This window comes from Podarcis melisellensis (assembly GCF_964234715.1).
Source record: "Podarcis melisellensis genome assembly, chromosome: 2".
Taxonomy (NCBI): domain Eukaryota; kingdom Metazoa; phylum Chordata; class Lepidosauria; order Squamata; family Lacertidae; genus Podarcis; species Podarcis melisellensis.
In genome coordinates, this window is record NC_138529.1 from 58,969,103 (window position 1) to 58,988,063 (window position 18,961).

The window sequence follows — 18,961 nt, forward strand, 5'->3', positions numbered from 1 at the left end:
GGCAACACAGTTCACAAAAAGTGCTGGTGAACAGAATGCTGCAGTAAAGTTTGCCTTACACACCCAATATATAGGTTAAATCAAGCTCGAGATTCCTTTGAAAACATTTTGTAGAATCCTTCTTGCTGTTCCAGATATATTTCTGCAAACCTTACTATAGCGCTGTTTTTATCACCACCAGTATATATTGTTAGCAAAAAAAAAGGGCCCATAAAGTACCAGGAAGGAGGCTGAGGTGAAAGGAATGTTCCAGTATCTTGCCTCATCCCTTTCTAGTATACTCTATCCCTTTCAGCCACCTCTTCATTCTAGCTTTCCTATCCTCCTCTTCCTTCTCTCTCTCTCTCTCTCTCTCTCTCTCTCTCTCACACACACACACACCCACCCACCCACCCACCATATTTTTCCATGTATAAGACTAGTTTTTACCAAAAAAATTTATTTAAAATTGGGGCTCGTCTTATACACAGGTAGTGCTGAGGGGTGTTTTCTTAATTTGGAGTCCCCAAAAATAAGGGGCGTCTTATACACAGAAAAATATGGTGTGTGGGTGTGGGTGTGTGTATATATATATATACACACACACACACACACACACACACACAGAGAGAGAGAGAGAGAGAGAGAGAGAGAGAGAGAGAGGGAGGGAGGGAGGGAGGGAGAGAGAGAGATATTCCTGTGGCACTCTCCTCCATCGGCCCATCCAAATAAGCCTCTGGTTCTTTCGCAAAATACAATACTTTAGTCTTCTGTATAGGAATGAATGACAGTTACCTACTCATGTAGGGGGGGGGGAGTAGATGTATCGCTGGGCCAGTTATTATAGCAGAGGCTAAACCCTTTCTTAGCCCCTCGTGTTCTGAGGCATTAAGAATCCATATTGCTCCTAACTGCACAGCTGTCTTCCTCAGTAATTCTAAAGGAGGTCTGAGGCCTGTGTCCTTACTTGGGATCTCCAGTATAGCCCATGACACTTAACAGACTTCACACCATCAGGGCTTCTCCTTAGCTGGAGAAAGCAAGCTTTACCTTCCAGTGACCACACACCTCAACACCAGTTTCTTCCCCACTTCTATTTAAATTAGCTGCACAGCGGTCAACGAATATGGTACTTGGAATATGCCAGGATAGCATAGGCTACCAAGGCAAAATTGATGTGAATTGCAGAGGCAGTAATTCCCTTTGCTCCTGGGAAAACAAACATGGGTGATGGGAATGTTCAGGATATCGGATTGAACTGGTTGTTGTAGGAAGAAGTGCTGTGCAATAAATCACCGTATCGTTGAATACCGGTATTGAAATAACATCGTGATAAGTGATAAGGCAATATACTGGTGAACAAAAGGTGAAGACTTAAGAGCTTTGCTCTCTCTGGCATATTTAAAATCAGCAATTTGGATATTAACATTCTGTGCTCTATTTATATGCCTCTGATGTATAACAAGCCTGCTTGTTTTAAAGCCCTGCCACTTCACAAACAGCAAACCCTTCGGCTTTCATCCTTGGACCATACAGAGATACAACAGCATTAAACCTGATAAGAGTAACCGGGAAGTAGGAAAATCAGAGAAAGACACAAGCAGAGGTGGAATGGGCTGCCTCCTTTAAGCTGGCACTTTCTGTTCACAGGAACATTTATTTAATTAATTTCTCCTGGCATGCTAGCAGTTCTTCCACAATATACTACTTTTGCACTCTAGCATACTACCTTACTTTCAACACAAGGCTCTTCCTCCCCCGCTGCCCGCCCAAGAGGAAACATTTATACTCACCAAACAGACCCCATGTTCTCTAGTCTTTTTGCCTCCAAAGCCCACAGATACGTGCAGCTCTTCCTGCTTAATTTACATGCTAGCCAGCACATTGTGAAAGCTCAGTTCTACTGTTTGCCTGACAATTCACCCTTTCACGCCAGTGTTTGAGGACAGTGATGTAAAAGCCTTTTAAGACAGAGCAACACTCACTTTGGTGTTAGCAACTTTTTTTCTGCAGGGTTCCCCACCACACATACCACCTATATGTGCATAGAAAAGTGCAGACAATGAGTGTACATAGAGCTACGGAACAGGTCTTGCCACTGCATTGCCACTCCCACCCGCACCTTACCTTCATGCACGTGCAGGCATATGAACAGTAGTGTTGATTATGCTATTATAAATAGCAATGAAAATGGTGTTTGTCATGCTGATCACTTGATATTGATGATACTGCTAATATAAATGTGGAGGGGCAAAGGGGGTGTTGAGGCACAGAATGAGTCATTAGAAAGTTGAACTGCTTTTACCCACTGAACAGAAACCCTGAAGATGATCTAGTAACCTGTGAATTGACACAGGAAGTATTGGGTGGTGCATTTACTTCTAGTTCTGCAGACAATAAAAAGCACCCAGGGACCTTGCCCCATTGGAGCACCTGCTGGTAAATGCACCAGAGTCTCTCCAGGGACTTATTTCTAAAGTTTACAAAATCAGATGTAACCATAATGTCCCTAGAAGAGCTGAGTACAGTGTTACCTCCGTTTGCAGACAGGATCCGTTCCGGAAGTCCAGCCGGATCCTGAGGTTTTTGCAACCGGAGAGACCGCTTCTGCGCATGCAGCAAAAATCCGGAGATACACTTCCAGGTTTGCCGCTTACGTATCCTGAAGTTTACGTAACCAGAGAGATACGTAAGCAGAGGTACGACTGTATTATTTGGGAATATGACACAATGAATTTTGGCTGCATAACCTTTATTTGGTGGCTACGAGGATTCAAATAACAATTTGCAATAAATATAAAGGTGTCCTGGTGGCAGTGAGGTGCTGGATATTTCTGGAAGGATTGTCATTAGAAACCTAGTATGAATTGGTTTGGACACTTGCTTTTGCTGAAAAGCCGATGTGTCAACTGAAAGCAGCCAAAAGACTAATGGACTGGGACTCATTCTGTGGTACACAGCACAGCTTTATTAAGCATCCTTCAGACTCAAAAAAGGCATTGGAGGGACTTGCTTGAATGATCAGGAAAACATACCACTGTCACTGCCTAACCTTATTACCCAGTCACACGCAGCTGATTTTTGTGGTGCTAGTTTTGTTAAACATACAAGATACTCATTTTTAAACCTTTTTCTTACAAGGTTTTAAATAAAAATTACAACCACCAAACAACTGCTACTGCTGAAATATTTCAGTCGTTGATCACATTAGTTTTTCTTGCTCCTACACCCAGACTATCACATATAGTAAGTGATTCAACAATCATATGAATTTATGCTCATTTGTCACACACCTGGCAGCATACAGGGAGAGCAAGTCCTTTCCTACACATTTTAACATGAGTAGCATTGCTCCATGCACTATGAAGAATTGGTTTTGAACAACATTCCAGAAAGGAGATCACTGCTGCTGTTGATAGCTCAACAATTTTCATCAGAACTGTCAAGTTAATACTATGGTCCTCACCATTTAATTCTTTCTGCATATTCCCACTGATGAACTGCAAGTGGACTGTGCTACTGGGAAGACCATTGGGATTTGTCTTTGATCACTAGAATAGGGTTGAAACAGAAATATGACCACTGAAACAACAGAGAAGGTAGCACTGGGGGAAGAATACTTGCCAATAGCCATGAATATAGGGTATGGGGTGTAGAGAGAAAGAATCACTTCTTTTCAAGCAAAAATTAAATCTAAACAGCTTTTTGTTTAGCACTATTTAGATGAAATACTGCCATAAGATTTGATAAGACTAAAGCAACACTTTTATGCATTTTATGCAGCACTTTTTATGCATTCACTAGTTCTGACTGCATATTGGTCAGAAAGAGAATCTCATTGCTTGGGGTACGTGATCAGCTTTCCAAAATTTCAAAGACACTTTCAGCATCGAAAAGCAGAGACAGCTTGAGCAGCTTTTTGGCAAAGTCAACTGGTACTTTGCAACAATGCACAATCATAACAGTGAACACATGTCAGTGAGAAGGGAAAGACATGTAGAGGAACCCAACACTTTCCATGGATAACAGATGCCTTGAGACAGCACACACAGCACACATGCCATCTACCAGGCTATCCCTGTAGGGAGGAAGTCACTAGTGAAGGTACTCCCATCTGTCAGCATGGGCCTGGAGTCAAGAGCAACACGGAGTTGTAGAAACCACATGGGATTAGTCTTCCACAGTCTCGGAATTGCTTCCATGAATGCATTAACTATGGATGCAAGACAACCTGTTCTGGCAACTGCTCCCATCAAAAATATGAACTGCAATGCACATCTACATGCTCAGAAATAAATCATTACTTGGCCCAAGTACTGTAAATAGTTCCTTGCAGGGTGTCTATCATTAGTGGTGGTGTTCAGCAAGCAATATGAGAGTCCCTACAGCAGCATTTCCACAGCCTGATGCTATTAAGTTGACAACTCCCGCTGTCAGAGATGATGGAAGTTGTAGTCCAAAACATCTGGAGAAGGCTTCCCAATAGGGTTTCAGACTGATCTAAAGGTAGAAGTTAAAAGTGATTGAGGAGGTTCACCCCTGCTATCCTCACTCCTCCTTCCTCTAATTATTCCGCTGTCAAAATTCAGTTTGCAAACTTCTTAGGGCTTGAAATAGAGAACCCCTTGCCTTGAGCTCACCAAGTGACCTTAGGGAAGACCCTCTCTCTCTTTCTCTCTCCCCATCCCCACAACCGGCAATTTGGGGATAATACTACTTTCCTACCTTACAGGGGAATTTAAAGTTTACAAGACAGTGGGTGTGCAACACTCTGATTACTCAAGAGGGATTCGATGTTTTAGCAGTATTACATACATTGGTTATAATTAGCATTTCTAGTATCATCAGTCATCATCACCACCACTGTCATTCCTACATCCAGGCAACTGAACTCAGCTCCAATAATTTCAGCAAAGTAGCAATGACTGGAGCTCTGGGCTTTCCAATACTTTTTTGCATCCCGGTTACTACAAGAAAAGAGATGAATGCATCCCTTCCAGTCATCCCACTCCCTTTCCTGGCTCTAATATCATTCATTTCTCACAAGCTGAAGCCAGAAAGAAAGTCTGACATGCAGTCCACCCCCCCCCAATACCCTGATGTATATTTTTCTTCAAGTCAGTGCTCTTAAGTTAAGTGGAGCCTCATCCCCAATAACTGTTTGTTCAAATGTTTGTTCTCTATGTTCTAAGAACAGGCTGGGGGTTTTGTTAGTGCTGCCCAACCATCACCTGAGCTGTCCAGGGTTGCACAGAACTTGGTGCTCAGGATCGTATTTTTATAAGAATAGCTGTATTCTGACTTCTTATGTGAACAAAGCAGATACATATTTCTATGAAGACTGCTGAACAACTATCTTAAATAATATATCCACAGCTACCCCAGCTATGGCCCCATGAAACAGCTCCTGGCTCTACTGTGACAGCTGCCTGCAACTTAGTCTATTAAATGTGGTCATCTCTCATTCTGAAACCCCATATACAGTATATAACGAAGCTGCTTCCTTCTCACAAATTTCTCTCATCATGAACAAATGGGCAAAGTCCTCAGATTCCAAACTCATAGCAACTCCAGTGGGAGGTCAAAGCTCTCAAAGAATCTAGGAGCAAGTGTGTACATCAAGATAACTAGTGCACAAGGAATGAGGCTGAGCTACTGATAGTGTACAGTAAGTCCACAGTCGAAAGCCCCTTCTCTCCCTCTCTCTGCAATTATTGGAGAGATGAACAGATATACCATAAATGTGTGTTGACACCAAGGATAAGAGACCAGTACTGTAGACTGTGGGTAGATTAAACTGTTTTGCCGATACAGTTTTGCAATAGGCCCTGGATGGATCTCACCACAATCTTTAGCACATGCCAGGAAAATGAGTTCTGAAGGAAAGAGAGACCATCTTGCAAGCCTGACAATGTTCACTTATTCCTCCCCAAACACTGGGTATCAAACAGAGCAAAGTGCTTTCTCGTGATACATTCCCACACTTACATGGGATTTATTTAGAATATTTAGATACCACTCAGTAACAAAACATTATATTTTTTTGGAGGGAAGGGCAGGTTACAGTAAATAAATATAGGTGAATACAGTCGTACCTTGTATCCCGAACGCCTTCGTACTCGGACGTTTTGACTCTCGAACGCCACAAACCCAGAAGTGACTTTTCTGGTTTGCAAACTTCTTTGGAACCTGAACGTCCGATGGGGCTTCTGATTGGCTGCAGGAGGTTCCTGCAGCCAATCAGAAGCTGTGCTTGGGTTTCCCAACGTTTTGGAAGTCAAACAAACTTCCGGAAAAGATTCCGTTTGACTTCCAAGGTATGACTATACTGAAACCACATGACTAAGCTTATTCACACATCTCTTCCAAATAACGCACACAGACACTCCATGAGGCTGAAGGACAACAGTGAATGGAAAATGTCTACATGATCATAGTAACACATGTGGTGCAGTTATTTGGACATATAGTGCAGCTCAGTGAAAATACACCATAAGGAACAAGCTCTGACACAGCTCTGGGCATATGAAAGTGGGATGTTCCACTGATTTCAATGAGGCATTGGATCTCAACCTTTACAAAGAAGTATCTGAAGCAGCATTCCATCACCAACTGATAGGAGCAAAAAGTTAAATCATACTATACTATGGGAAGGAACTGCATCTCATGTTTCTACTGCTTCCATATGCAGCAAAGCCTCAACTTTTTTCCCTTTTCTGAAGGCATCCAGTTCACAATGTGCAGAGGAAGTGCTTTGCACATCCTGTTTTTCCAAGAAAGCAAAACTAAGTATTCTTTCCATAATTGTTTCACGCAGTTCAAATCCCGTCACAATGCAGGAAAAACACATTTCTATTTTGTAAAGTGGAAAACACTGCTACACCCTCTCACCGTGTTCCAAGTATTATGTTTTATAATCTTAGTTAAGCATCACGGATATTGTAAATGAACAATACAAGAGAAGGCCCTTCTATTATGTGTACTGTACCTATTATTGTTTACCTTTTTGTGTGCTATGTTACAGGTCACTGGTGGTACTGGTTTTGTCTCTGCTTTAGAAGGAGACATAGGCATTAGCTCCACAATGGATCTGTAAATGTTCTACACTCATGTTGGTTTAAGTGTCTAAAATACTGCCAGACTGGTTAAGATTTAAAAGATCTGAAATAAGCAACCAAAAGCGAGGAAAGCGTGCTCGGTATCGTTTTGGCAGTTACTACCAAACTGTAAACGCTGGCTCACTTTGCATGTCTTTCCTTATATAATTAACTGTGATTTACATTTCTTTATGGAGAGGAAGTCTATCATGTGACCAGAATCACATCACAAGATCAATCACTGTGTTGATCAACCACAGTGATGATCCGATCACATGACGTCCTGCATATCAGGGAGCAACAGGTGGATCACACAAAACCATTATCTGTCTGTACATGCCAAAAGCCCCCCCCCAACCTCATACCCCCAAATAAGCCAAATCAGCAACTGTGACCAAAAAAAAAAAAAACCTGCAGCAAGCAATAGTTACTAACATGCCACAACAGGAGACCAGATTGTGTGAATCAACCCTGTGTTACTTTACTAAAAATTCTAATGTTTCCATAGCAACTGTTTGGGCTCCCACAAGCACACTTCCTGTACTTTTTTTTTTTTAGTTTTATTAAATCCAAACAAGTTAGCCTTTCACCTATGTAATTGCTGTGCCAATGAACGAAGCGGGCATGTATTTGCGGATTAGAAAGTGAATTCCAGAACAGCTGAAAGGGGGGGGGGGATAAATTAAAAGGGAAAGCGGAGTTCAAGCTGGAGCCAGCAGACCTGAATTTAATCACTGCTCCTGCATTCTTAACGTGTGGCCGGGCTACTGCCTGCTGTTCACAAGGCAGACTTCTCACTTAATCACATAGTTGTATTCTATTGTGCAAACGAAGCAGATATATAGTTCTATCAAGCAGATATGTATTTCTATGAGGATTGCCACCTTTTTTATTTGGTTATTAAACTCAAAACAATTAAGTTAAAAGCCTGGCCCGATCGAGGAGGAATGGTTGCTCTCAAAACGACGATTGCCTCCTTCAAGTAGCGAAGACTCTTAAAACTGCACAACCACAGGGCGCCCCAGGTCAGCCGCTTGCAAAGCGATTTTCAAGTCTGAAAAATACGCCGAAAAGAAGCGGAAGGAGGGAGGCAGGGACGGAGGGAGGAAGAGAGAGAGAATTTCAAACCAGGGCCATCGGAGGCAGGAAGTAGGGAAGGGAGAGAGAATCTGGAAAAGTGATGAAGGATTCGGCGATGAATGAGTCCGAGGCGGGGAGGGGAGGGGAAGGAGAGAGCTCGCACTGTGCAAACATCACACATCTCCAAAATACAAATAACAAGACAGCCTGCCAGCGAGCAGAGCTGACGAGCCTTTGGGCCACGACAAACAAACGCACGCAAATGAACCGCGCCACGCGGAAGGTTATTGCAGCAGCTAACTTTGGGAGTGATGCTAAATGGATCCGGCAGGGCTGTCCTCCCATGGGGATCGATCGGCCCACCGGAAAGCTCGGCATAACCTGCCACCCCTTGCCTACGCAAACACAAAGGCGCCTGCACTCTTCCAGTCGCGGACAGACACACACTTAATTCCCTCCCCTCCGACCCGCACAAACCTCTCGTCGTCCATTGTGCGCAGCCGGAGTGGAGCTTGAACTCTGCATGCACCCTCGTCTCCTGGCCTCGGGCAACGCCGCCGCCGCGTCTCCCACCGTTGTCCTCCTTGATCGGGGCGCAGCGAGCCGGCCGAATCAGTCAGCGCCTGTGATTCAGCATGGCTGCAGTCGGCTCCCCTCCTTCCCTCCGCGGAGCTGCTTCCTCTCGCTCCTAAAGCAACAGCAGCAGAGCTTAACGTTGCAGCAGCAAACAGAACACTCCCTACCCAGAGCTCCCCGCTGCTGCTGCTGCTCTTGCTCCAGCCTCGGCAGCCCACTCCCTTTGCCTCGCCTCCTCCCGCTCCAAGCTTGCTACTCTACTAGTCTCCTGGCAACAGCAGCTGTGGGCATAGGTGCATTTGCACCGCCCCAGATGCTGCATTTGCACAGTGCATCCTCGGGGCCTTTTTTATTTTAAACACACACACACACACGGCAAATGTAAGAGAAATCACGTGCTTTTCCCCTGATCTGGTAATTCACCCTGCTCCCAAAACTGACACTTTTTTTTGTTCCCTTTTCTCTCTTTTTTTCCCTACAGGATGCAAGTGCATTGCATCACTTACCTATCTGATCCTGTCCTGTTCTAAAGTCCCCCAGCAAAGGGAGCCACCTACTTATCACATAGGTAAAAGGCCAGTGAAATGAGGAAATATTAACATCCAATGACACCAACCCTAGAATTAAAAGTATTTCAGAGTGGGCGAGTGCAAACTGATGCAAGTATTAGAATGCAAGGCAACTGCCCACCCTTTCCTCATCTGAACCACTGGCTAGGCTCTCTTTCAGCCACAGAAAAACATCCTGGGAAATCTAGGCTGTATTCCTAAACTAAAAAGCATTCCCCACTGAACTTGGAGCATGCAGGTGACCAAGTTCCCAGTGGGATTTGACTCACCCTTAAATGCCATACAAAGCTCAAACACACTTGCTGAGTTATAACTTTTCTTGTAATCACTGCAGCAGGGATCAAGCCTGCAGATTCCCGTTGCAAATGTGTTCTTCACTAGTTTGCCTGTTTTCTATCTTATTGATTGGTTCTGTTTCTGTTTATTTATTTAGAAATCTAATAATCCTCATTATTTAATTTGTATACTGCCCTTCATCTGAAGATCACAGGGTGGTTCAAAACATAAAAATACAACATGAGGACACAAAATACGCAATCAAACAAAAGCAATAACCACCACACCGCTGGGTTGAAGAGGAACATTTTCACCGGGTGCCTAAAGTATGTAATGAAGGAGCCAGGCAAGACTCCCTGGGGGGGGGAGCAGTCCACAAATGGGGAGCCACCACAGAAAAGGTCTGCTCTTGTTTTCCACCCTCCAGACCTCTCGTGGAGGAGGCACACAAAGAAGGACCTCACATGATTATCACAGCATCTGGATTGATTTTTGTGGAGTGAGGAGGTTCTAGAAGTATTGTGGTCCTGAGCCGTTTGAGGCTTTATAGGTCAAAACCATCACTTTGAATTGGGCCCAGAAACTAATTGGCAGTCAGTGCAGTCCAGCCAGGATCGGTGCAATATGTCCCGTGCCTTCAAAAAGAACTATTCAATCAAAATCAAAAATTTCTTAACCCATTATATATTAACCAAACAACCACACAGCTCTGTCTTTGCAGTAGATTTTATATATTGTCACACAAACGCGCAAATGTAAGCAGCTTTCTGAAATATTTGAACAAATACCTGTCTGCTGAAGGACCAAACAGCCTGTTCTTTCATCTGTCCTATACATTTCCACTCCTACAAAGAGAAAATGGAACATGTCAGAGGAACACTGTTGGTTTGCCAACACTAACATAGAGTAGTAGTGGGTAAGAGTGAGCTTCTGAATCCTTGGTTATAACCCTTATTAACTAAGTGATCTTAACCAGGTTGCAGTTTCTCAGCCTGTTTTACCATATGAAAAATGGTTAATTTCCATTAGCGGTCAAGGTACATCTTTTGTCAACAGAATACAAATGTATTGCTTCCCTGCAAACTTACATATAGCACGAGTCCTTTCTCTTGCCTACAACAGGCTTTTTCCTAGGTGTGCTTTTCCTGCAGTTTGTCCACTTTATTGCTGTCCGCCTGAAACCATTCAGCAAATTAATTTTTGTCCATGTTGCATTCCAGCTATAATGTGCTACAGTGTGCAGAAATAATGTTTATTTAAGCATTTATTATTGATACTACATGCTGCTTGTATATTGGTCTCTCCACCACACCTGTTAGAAACCAAGGGCAAGCGGACTACAGTCTTAGCATGCATTTATAGAACTTGCACATGACAAAACAGGCCATGCCCAAATACGTATTGGACAAAGCATTTCAGCAAGGTATTAAAAGTATCCTTTGTCTACTTCCAAACTCCCTTCAAAGCTGAACCAGTGGAAGTTGTTTTTGCTAGAATTCCCATGCACTGCCCTTCCCTATTAGCACTGCTATAATTCTAAATGTACTTATTTTGATGCCCCCATTGAAATTTCTAGTTAATATTTTTAGGGTCAACGTTTTAAGCTGGAAAGTAATTCGGAGAGCTGTTTGAGAGGACGAGTGGAACTTCTTTATCATCTACCATGTTTAATTTAAAAAAAAACTCCTAAGGAAAACTTTCTTTCCAATGGGTTTTTCCCCCCTTATGGACAAGAATTCAACAAGCAAAACATTTTGTTAAACAGAAATAGTGATAGCATGCAATTAAATACACATGAGTTCTCCAAGGTGGAGAGAAGGGCAGCAGGGAGCCATTGACTGTACAGTGGTACCTTGGGTTACAAACACCACGGGTTACAGACTCCGCTAACCCGGAAGTAGTACCTCGGGTTAAGAACTTTACCTCAGGATGAGAACAGAAATCACGTGGTGGCGGCGCAGCGGCAGTTGGAGGCCCCATTAGCTAAAGTGGTACGTCAGGTTAAGAATGGTTTCAGGTTAAGAATGGACCTCTGGAATAAATTAAGTTTGTAACCAGCGGTGTTGTTGTTTAGGCATTTAGTCGTTTCCAACTCTTTGGGACCCCATGGACCAGAGCACGCCAGGCACTCCTGTCTTCCACTGCGTCCCACAGTTTGGTTAACTCATGTTGGTAGCTTCGAGAACACTGCCCAACCATCTCGTCCTCTGTCGTCCCCTTCTCCTTATGCCCTCAATCTTTCCCAACATCAGGGTCTTTTCCAGGGAGTCTTCTCTTCTCATGAGGTGGTCAAAGAACTGCCTTGTCATCGCGAAGGGGCTTGAATAACTCAGAGAAGCTATGAGCTATGCTGTGCAGGGCCACCAAAGACGGACAGGTCAAAGTGGAGAGTTTTGACTAAACGTGATCCACCTGGATTAGGAACAGGCAAGCCACTCCAGTATCCCCACCAAGAAAACTCCATGGACAAAAACAACCAGAGGTACCACTGTACAATTAAGCAGGGTAGAAAAGAAACCACATTTTGCAAACTATTAAACTCCTCAAAATATGAGGTGTGGATGATGGCTGTTAAGCAAGGACTCTAGGCTCTTATTAATTCCTCCTTGTCCCATGAGACATAAGAGCGCCCCATAAATTTTCTATGTTCAAATTAATCACAGCCACATAGAAGTGTTGCTGTACAGAGGTTGATTTCAGCATGGATAAAATGACCCTTTCAGCACATACCTGATGGAACATAAAGTACAGTGGCATCCACCAGACTCAATTTGGAGCTTTGGAGTAATGTTTTCCCATAAAACTCTGTGAAACATGGGTAGGTAGGGGAAACTGTTTACTGAGGGGGCCTGTATTCTCATGTTTCTTATGAAAAACTAACAAAAACATTTTTAAGAAAAACATGGATAGTATGCTTAATGCCTTGGAGAACTCACAAGGAGAGGCAGACCTAAATGTTAACTGAAAGCTTCCATAGTATAAGGGTGTGAGAGATTATTTATGAGTCCTACATACATAACTCCAAAATTGCCAACTGCAGCTCTGTGCCTTAAAAGCTGCAAGTACTTTTCTCCCATCACGGCAGTCCTAGATAAATGGAAAAACACTCTGCCATACATCTATTTCCACATGTTGAACCCAGTGTGCTCCTGTTTTGGATTCTAGCCAACCATGTCCTCATTTGAAAGAGTTCATAATAGTTCCCATCCCAATTTTTCCAATTACCCTCCAACAGTTGGCAAGCTCAGAGCTTGGAAGGCTGTTTTGAGGGGAGGGGATTTTGCCACGTTAAGGAATTTCTTTAAGGAATTTTACCCTTAACAATTATTCACACTTCTGCAAACCTTAGGGTTCTTGTGCATGGCTAGTGCAGGCCTTGCAACAAAATGTTGCATAATATCCCTGGAGTTTGTTACCTGTAGCTGAAGGGCTTGAAAAATAGAAGCCGTATCTAAGACTGGGTAACTGATCTGGCCTGGGCTTTTCACCATGTGTGGAAACTGTTTTTGAACATTTAAAAGGGAAACCATTCTGCACCAAAATCAATGGAGCATGAGGGTTTTAAATGCAATTCAGTGCTTGACTTGGCCTGGGAGAAAGTCTGACCTTGACTGCAACTCAAGCTTGGAGGGTTTTTGTGTGGGAATCCAAACCCACTTCAAAACTACTGTAGTCTGCAACGTTAACAGTGGACTGCAGTGCCAGGGACACTGTAAACTACTCTCAGGAATGAGGCCCAGCAACAAACTACACTGCAGTTTTATATTGCCCTCAGCCCAACTTGCCCTTTGAAGATAAAATCAATGAGTAACATTGCAGCCTGACTGTGCCAGTATTCAGTATGAACTACCCTGCAGGGCTGTGTGAACCTCTTCCCCCAGATACAGCCTCTTCCAACCTGCAATATGCACTTTGGGGTAGGTTTTTTCGGAGGGAGGCAAGGTTGGATAGACATGCTGGTGCCCAATCCCAGCTAAATTGAAATCCTATGTATCTCTACTGACTTTTCTGGCCAGCCCTGGAGCATTTTAAAACAGGTAACCTGATTTGCAGCAGAAGTGTGTCTCCTCCAACCACTCCATTCCATTTCCCCCACCGTCTGGTTTTCCAGGTGCTCCCCCATCAGTATTCCATACCCACTGAGAACGTGCTCAGTTTCATGGGGCTATTGAGGGGTGGGGGTGAGCAAGGGTGTTATAAAGAAGTTTTGTACTTAAGAACTCAGTATTACACTCAGCCTGCAAATACCTCCTTTTGGTTTGTGGGCTCTACCGTTTTCGCCACATAAGTGCAGGCACTCTCCCCTAAAGATCAAGAGAAAGAAAGATCATTTTAAAGTGAAGGGCTTCATCGTCAAAAGTATAGGACTCTCTCAAAAATCTTACCCTAGCAACCCTAATCAAGACAGTATAAAGGACCTCTTAGCTTTCATAAATTAATTCACATGGAGACTGATCTTTTTCTGGAACCTCTGTAATCCTAGCTCTGACACTGTGTGTTAGAATCACTAGCAATCCAAATCTTCAGATTTGCTGTGCCAGCAAATGAATGCTTAGTATTATCACACTAGCGCCAAGGACTGAGATTTAGGCAGAGTAAGCTTGAAGTAGAAAGAAAATTGGCATTTATTGCTTACATTATTCAGCCACTTGATTTCTCTATTGAAATCATTCACACAAACCTAGCATTCTGAGGACTAATTCTAAGGCTGCTAGCACGCTAATCCACTTGCAGCACAAAAATAGTTTCTCTCAACCCGTAATTGTTCATTTTTGTCCTCACATGCTGCATTGATTCTAGATCCTGCTGACCACAAGGATGGGTGTGGTTATTTGATACACATTTGAAAACCTTCCCCTTGGTAAGGTTATGGGTGGTTGTGGTGACATGTTTTCAACGTACGTATTGTTTTTTCCCTTGGCCTTATTTATGTGGGACTTTGTTTTTGTTTGTAAATCCCATTAGGTTTCCTTGGGCAAGATAAAGCAACTAACGGATTTAACAAATAACTAAGTAAGTAGGTTATCCACACCTTTTCCTCCTTGCACATTCCCTTAGTGAATGGAGGATGAAGTGGTGATTGTGATCTTGGTATACACCCATCTGTGTCATTGGGCAGTAGTGGATACACCCCCATTGCCAGGACTGCCTACATGTGTTTTCAAAGCGATATCGAATAGGATCAGTCCACAATGACTTTTTAGTTGAAAAATGAAACAATTGTCTCAAGAAGTGCTTCTTAGAGGCAAAAAAAATATGCAGCAGATCTAAATTATGTGTGGACTATTTTACAAATATTGTTTCTACTGATTCTAGAATAGCCCTAGGCTACAGAACTACACACATTTTGGACTGCGCTGAACAGACACTTATTTCTGAGTAAAGACATGCGATTGTAAAGCTATTTTAAAAAGAGATACTAAGTTTGAAAAAGAAACTGATCTACAACATGGAATAGATAACCCTCTGGGTCCCTTCCAACTCTACAATTCTGTAGGTTTTAATTCATTCATGCACTCTCCAAGTTGGTCAATATAGACTTCGTGTATTTCTACACATTCTTTTTTCAGACATTATAAAATTGTCATTCTTCTGAAGCAGCAGCAGCAGTTGGTCATAGGCAGCTAGAGGCTGCTTTGGATCAGAATTTGACCTCACAGGTATCTATTTATATGACTGAAGTCTATGGGTCAACATTTCTTTGTGACATATTTGTATTTTGAAAATCCATCACTACACCCTAGTGCAGCAAATATTCACTCTATGTAACAGCCATTTAGGAGCTGAACAAAATATAAACAGATCTATAAACTCTTGTATATTGTAGAGTTCACTAATCTATTGACCTATTTTTTAATGTGTAACTGCTTTATGAATACTTTGTAAGTGTTGAAAGTCATAATTTTCCAGCATTCTTGCATAGCCCAAATTACAGAAGAGGTTAAAGATCAAATATTATTCTATAGGATTATTTGGACTGAGTAGCACCAAGATCAGATCAGTTCTTCCCCTGGTTGCTCATTGGTTAATGATTGTTTTATGCTGCACAGCAGTGCAGGTAGAGTTGTGCTTTCACAGGTAATTTTTGGATAAGCTTATGTAAAGCTGATTTTCATGAGAGGTCTCTTGGTCCCATGTTTGCTTCTTTTAAATGTACTCGGACTAGAACTCACCTTTCCCTGCAGATCTATGCCCTCAGAAATTATTAAAACTGATAGTAAGCCAGATGCTTTTACAGGCAGTTACGGTTCTTGTATGAATAAGCACCACACAACTGAGCACAGACCAATTATAATTAATCCCAAGTAATTCTTTAGCATTTTCAGCAGTTAGGAACAATGTTAAATTTGGTAAGATCTATGAGACAGAGCATTAAAAAGGTTAGCTGGTTGTAGAAACAGTCAATTCAAGTCCACCATTGCTGATGACCTTAAGTAACTTAGTATCTCTCAGCTTAACTTCTGATATTTGATCTCATGGCTCCTTCACCAATGAAAATGACTATGTAATGAACATGCATGTGTAAATCACCATCAAGTTTAGGTTAAAAAACCCTCAGTTAGTTATTTATACAAACACTGAGAACAAGCTTAGTTATTAAGCATTCCTCTCATTTGCTTTTATAAAAACACATTACATGTGAACACCATCTTAAATTGTTGTTAATGTTATGTATAAAATGTGAATACTCAGAAGAGGCACTTTAACCATATGTGATAAATAGTATGTTGACTTCAAAGTTTAATCTCACAGCTCATTTAGATGTATGGTGTATAAATTATTTCTAATACACCTGCTTACTAAAATTTCAATTTCTGAACTAAAACCATACCTTTCCTTCAGGGCAGCATGACAAGATGTATGGGATTACAGCATCTTGCATGAAATGTGTCACAATCTGCATTGTTGACCGAGAGCTTTTCAGCATATCTATCCCAAGAAAGCTGGGGGGAGGGTTCAAGGTCCCACTTCCTTTCATGTAAACATGTAAGAGACAAAATTGAGACTCCAGGGCTAGATCTAATCCAAAGAAAACACAGAGGATCTATGGAGAAACAGTCTGCCAACATGTGAAGCAGCCAGAGCGGCGAAGACAAGACAATGCACAAAGACCACAAAATATCAAAAGTTTAAATGTTGTAGAAACTAAATTGTAGAATTTAAGCGCACAAGTTGTTTCAAGCCAACATATTCACATCAAGCTTAAATTTGCCTGTGTTCATTTCCTTTCATATACAGCTGATATATGAAGGGGGAGAGAAAGCAGGCATCTCTAGATACAATGATGATTCTAACTGACCAGATAGTAGGCAGTGAATTATGAGGCTAAAAATAAAAGCACAGGGTTGAAATTTATTTCCACTTCACCAAGTTAATCACTCATTAGACCGACTGTTCAAACTCATGAGCAACTAAGCCCCCAGCCCTCATTTCAACAAACCCCCCAACTCTTATCTTTAAATGTGACATCTCAGTGAACATTAAAACAAGGTGGTTTCCAATTTTGTGATCCCACATATAAAACACAGGTTAAGGTAAACTACTACCATTATTAATCCTGTCAGGAACCATACCAGAATCTTGGGTCTCCAATACTGTATACTCTTATTTGGTACCAGTTACTGCAATGGGGGTGGGATCAGAGTACTATAGTTGATTCTTTCATCCAATGTATTCACCGTATCTGGCATGTGTATAATTAGAAGAAACCATGATGTAAAAAACACTATAGAATTTAGACAGCAGTTAGAAATTGCCCAAGATTGTTAACATACTGCACTTGATTTTAATTAGACCTAGACCTACATTACATGTATTGGAGCTTGGCACACAGCTTCTGTTCTTAAACTCTGCTAAGAAAACTGCCTGTCTTAGGGAAACTCAGTTGAAAGGGGGGGGGTTGAGATGACACAAGATACACTGGTTTTAACAGAACAGTACTGAACTGTAAAGTATTGGATCATTTGTACATTTCTCCATATACAGGAATGCTTTAGTTTCAGGACTTAGAAGTGCTGGTAGTCAACCTATTGAAATTGAAACTGGCCTCTTTTTTGCATCATGCACTTTCAGCCTTCAGCTTTTAGTTTACAACATATGGCACACTCTCTTACAGCAGATCACTTGAAAGTATGCAATGGCAGCTAAAGAAAACTTTATGGGCAGCATACACCCATTTTTATAACTGCTAACAAACAGTGGTATACCACCAGCATTTTCCTTTTAGGAGGAATAGACATAATCATGCTGCAGCTTATAAACAATAAAGCTTTAGTGCTAAAGACTTGACTACCAAAGTATTACACATAGCAGCATGAAGGGACTAGCACCATATATAGTCACTACCAGAGATGTTGCCACCACTAGTTTGGTATTCACTCCTGTAAGAGTCTGATCACAATATTCCCGATTATCAGATGCTGTATTATTGCATCAGGTACAGTTTTAATTCCTCTAGACATGCATACTCGAGCATTACTACCCAACTACTGAAAATATCGCTGGCAAAGGGGGATCCAAAATGCCACCCACTGCATGTTGTGTGTTTGTAAAAGGCATTCCCAGTTCCTCATTGGATTGTTCTCACCTTTCATTCTTGGCATCTTCAGCACTTTTCCTAATATTAAGTCCATAACTTACTAAGTTTTGGATGCCAACTTTTCTTTTAAGCCTTTAAAAAGCAGAGATAAGACCACCACAATTACAGACAGAAGCTATACAAAAAAGCTGTTCTAGGCATTTTGTCAGAACACTCAGAGGTCAGCCCTATCTGCATGACCTTTCTTATCTTCCTTGTAAGGAAGAAGAAAGCATTGAGAATACCTAATATTTTAAAAAGTGGAGCCCGTTTTGCTTTAAGGTGTCTTAGCCCATTTTTCCAAGATAGCATAACTGTTTCTAACTGCCTTTCAGAGGACTTTTTTTTTCATAATAAAAAAAACACACTGCTGTGAAAGACCTGCATACAGAACATGTAGTAATTGATAAAAAATATTATTCTGCTATAGGTGCATGAGCTACAAAGCCACAAACCACCTAATGTGGGTATTATGCATTCTTAGTGTTTTCTGTGAAGGAAAAGCATTAACATGCTATAAAATAATGTTTAAGAATTGATGTCTCACTGCTTTTTAAGTTGGTAACTTAACACATGGTAACTGACCAGCAATTGACCTGTGTGCTTTTATGCATCTAAACCAAGAGTTATCAAGTCAAGCCAGTTTATTGTTGTACAGTCACTTGATTTAACTGTTTGTACTTCTAGAGCAAGCTACATTAACTAATGGAACATGTTCTTTCAGATGTCTTCAACTGAATAAGTAGCCATGAACTTTCTCCAAGGCAATAACCAATGCAACTCTACTTCAACCACTATAAAAACCT

At 41.8% G+C, this 18,961-nt stretch overlaps 1 protein-coding gene across 5 annotated transcripts in view; it reads right to left on the bottom strand.

The window, feature by feature from the left end:
- The window catches only part of KLHL3 (kelch like family member 3), a 48,945-nt gene extending 32,519 nt beyond the window's left edge, over positions 1–16,426 (bottom strand). The window contains exons 1-4 of one of the 5 annotated variants that reach the window (XM_081893580.1): positions 16,410–16,426; positions 13,826–13,881; positions 10,366–10,422; positions 8,634–8,844 (exon numbers count right to left, since the gene is read on the bottom strand). In XM_081893580.1, the coding sequence (XP_081749706.1) occupies positions 8,634–8,844; positions 10,366–10,414 (260 nt within the window). In that variant the 5' untranslated portion in view covers positions 10,415–10,422; positions 13,826–13,881; positions 16,410–16,426. Of the gene's footprint in view, positions 1–7,259; positions 7,281–8,633; positions 8,845–10,365; positions 10,423–13,808; positions 13,882–16,409 lie in introns of those variants that run through there. The other 4 variants (XM_081893581.1, XM_081893582.1, XM_081893579.1 and 1 more) reach the window with 4 other exon arrangements.
- Between the last annotated feature and the right edge of the window lie 2,535 nt (positions 16,427–18,961).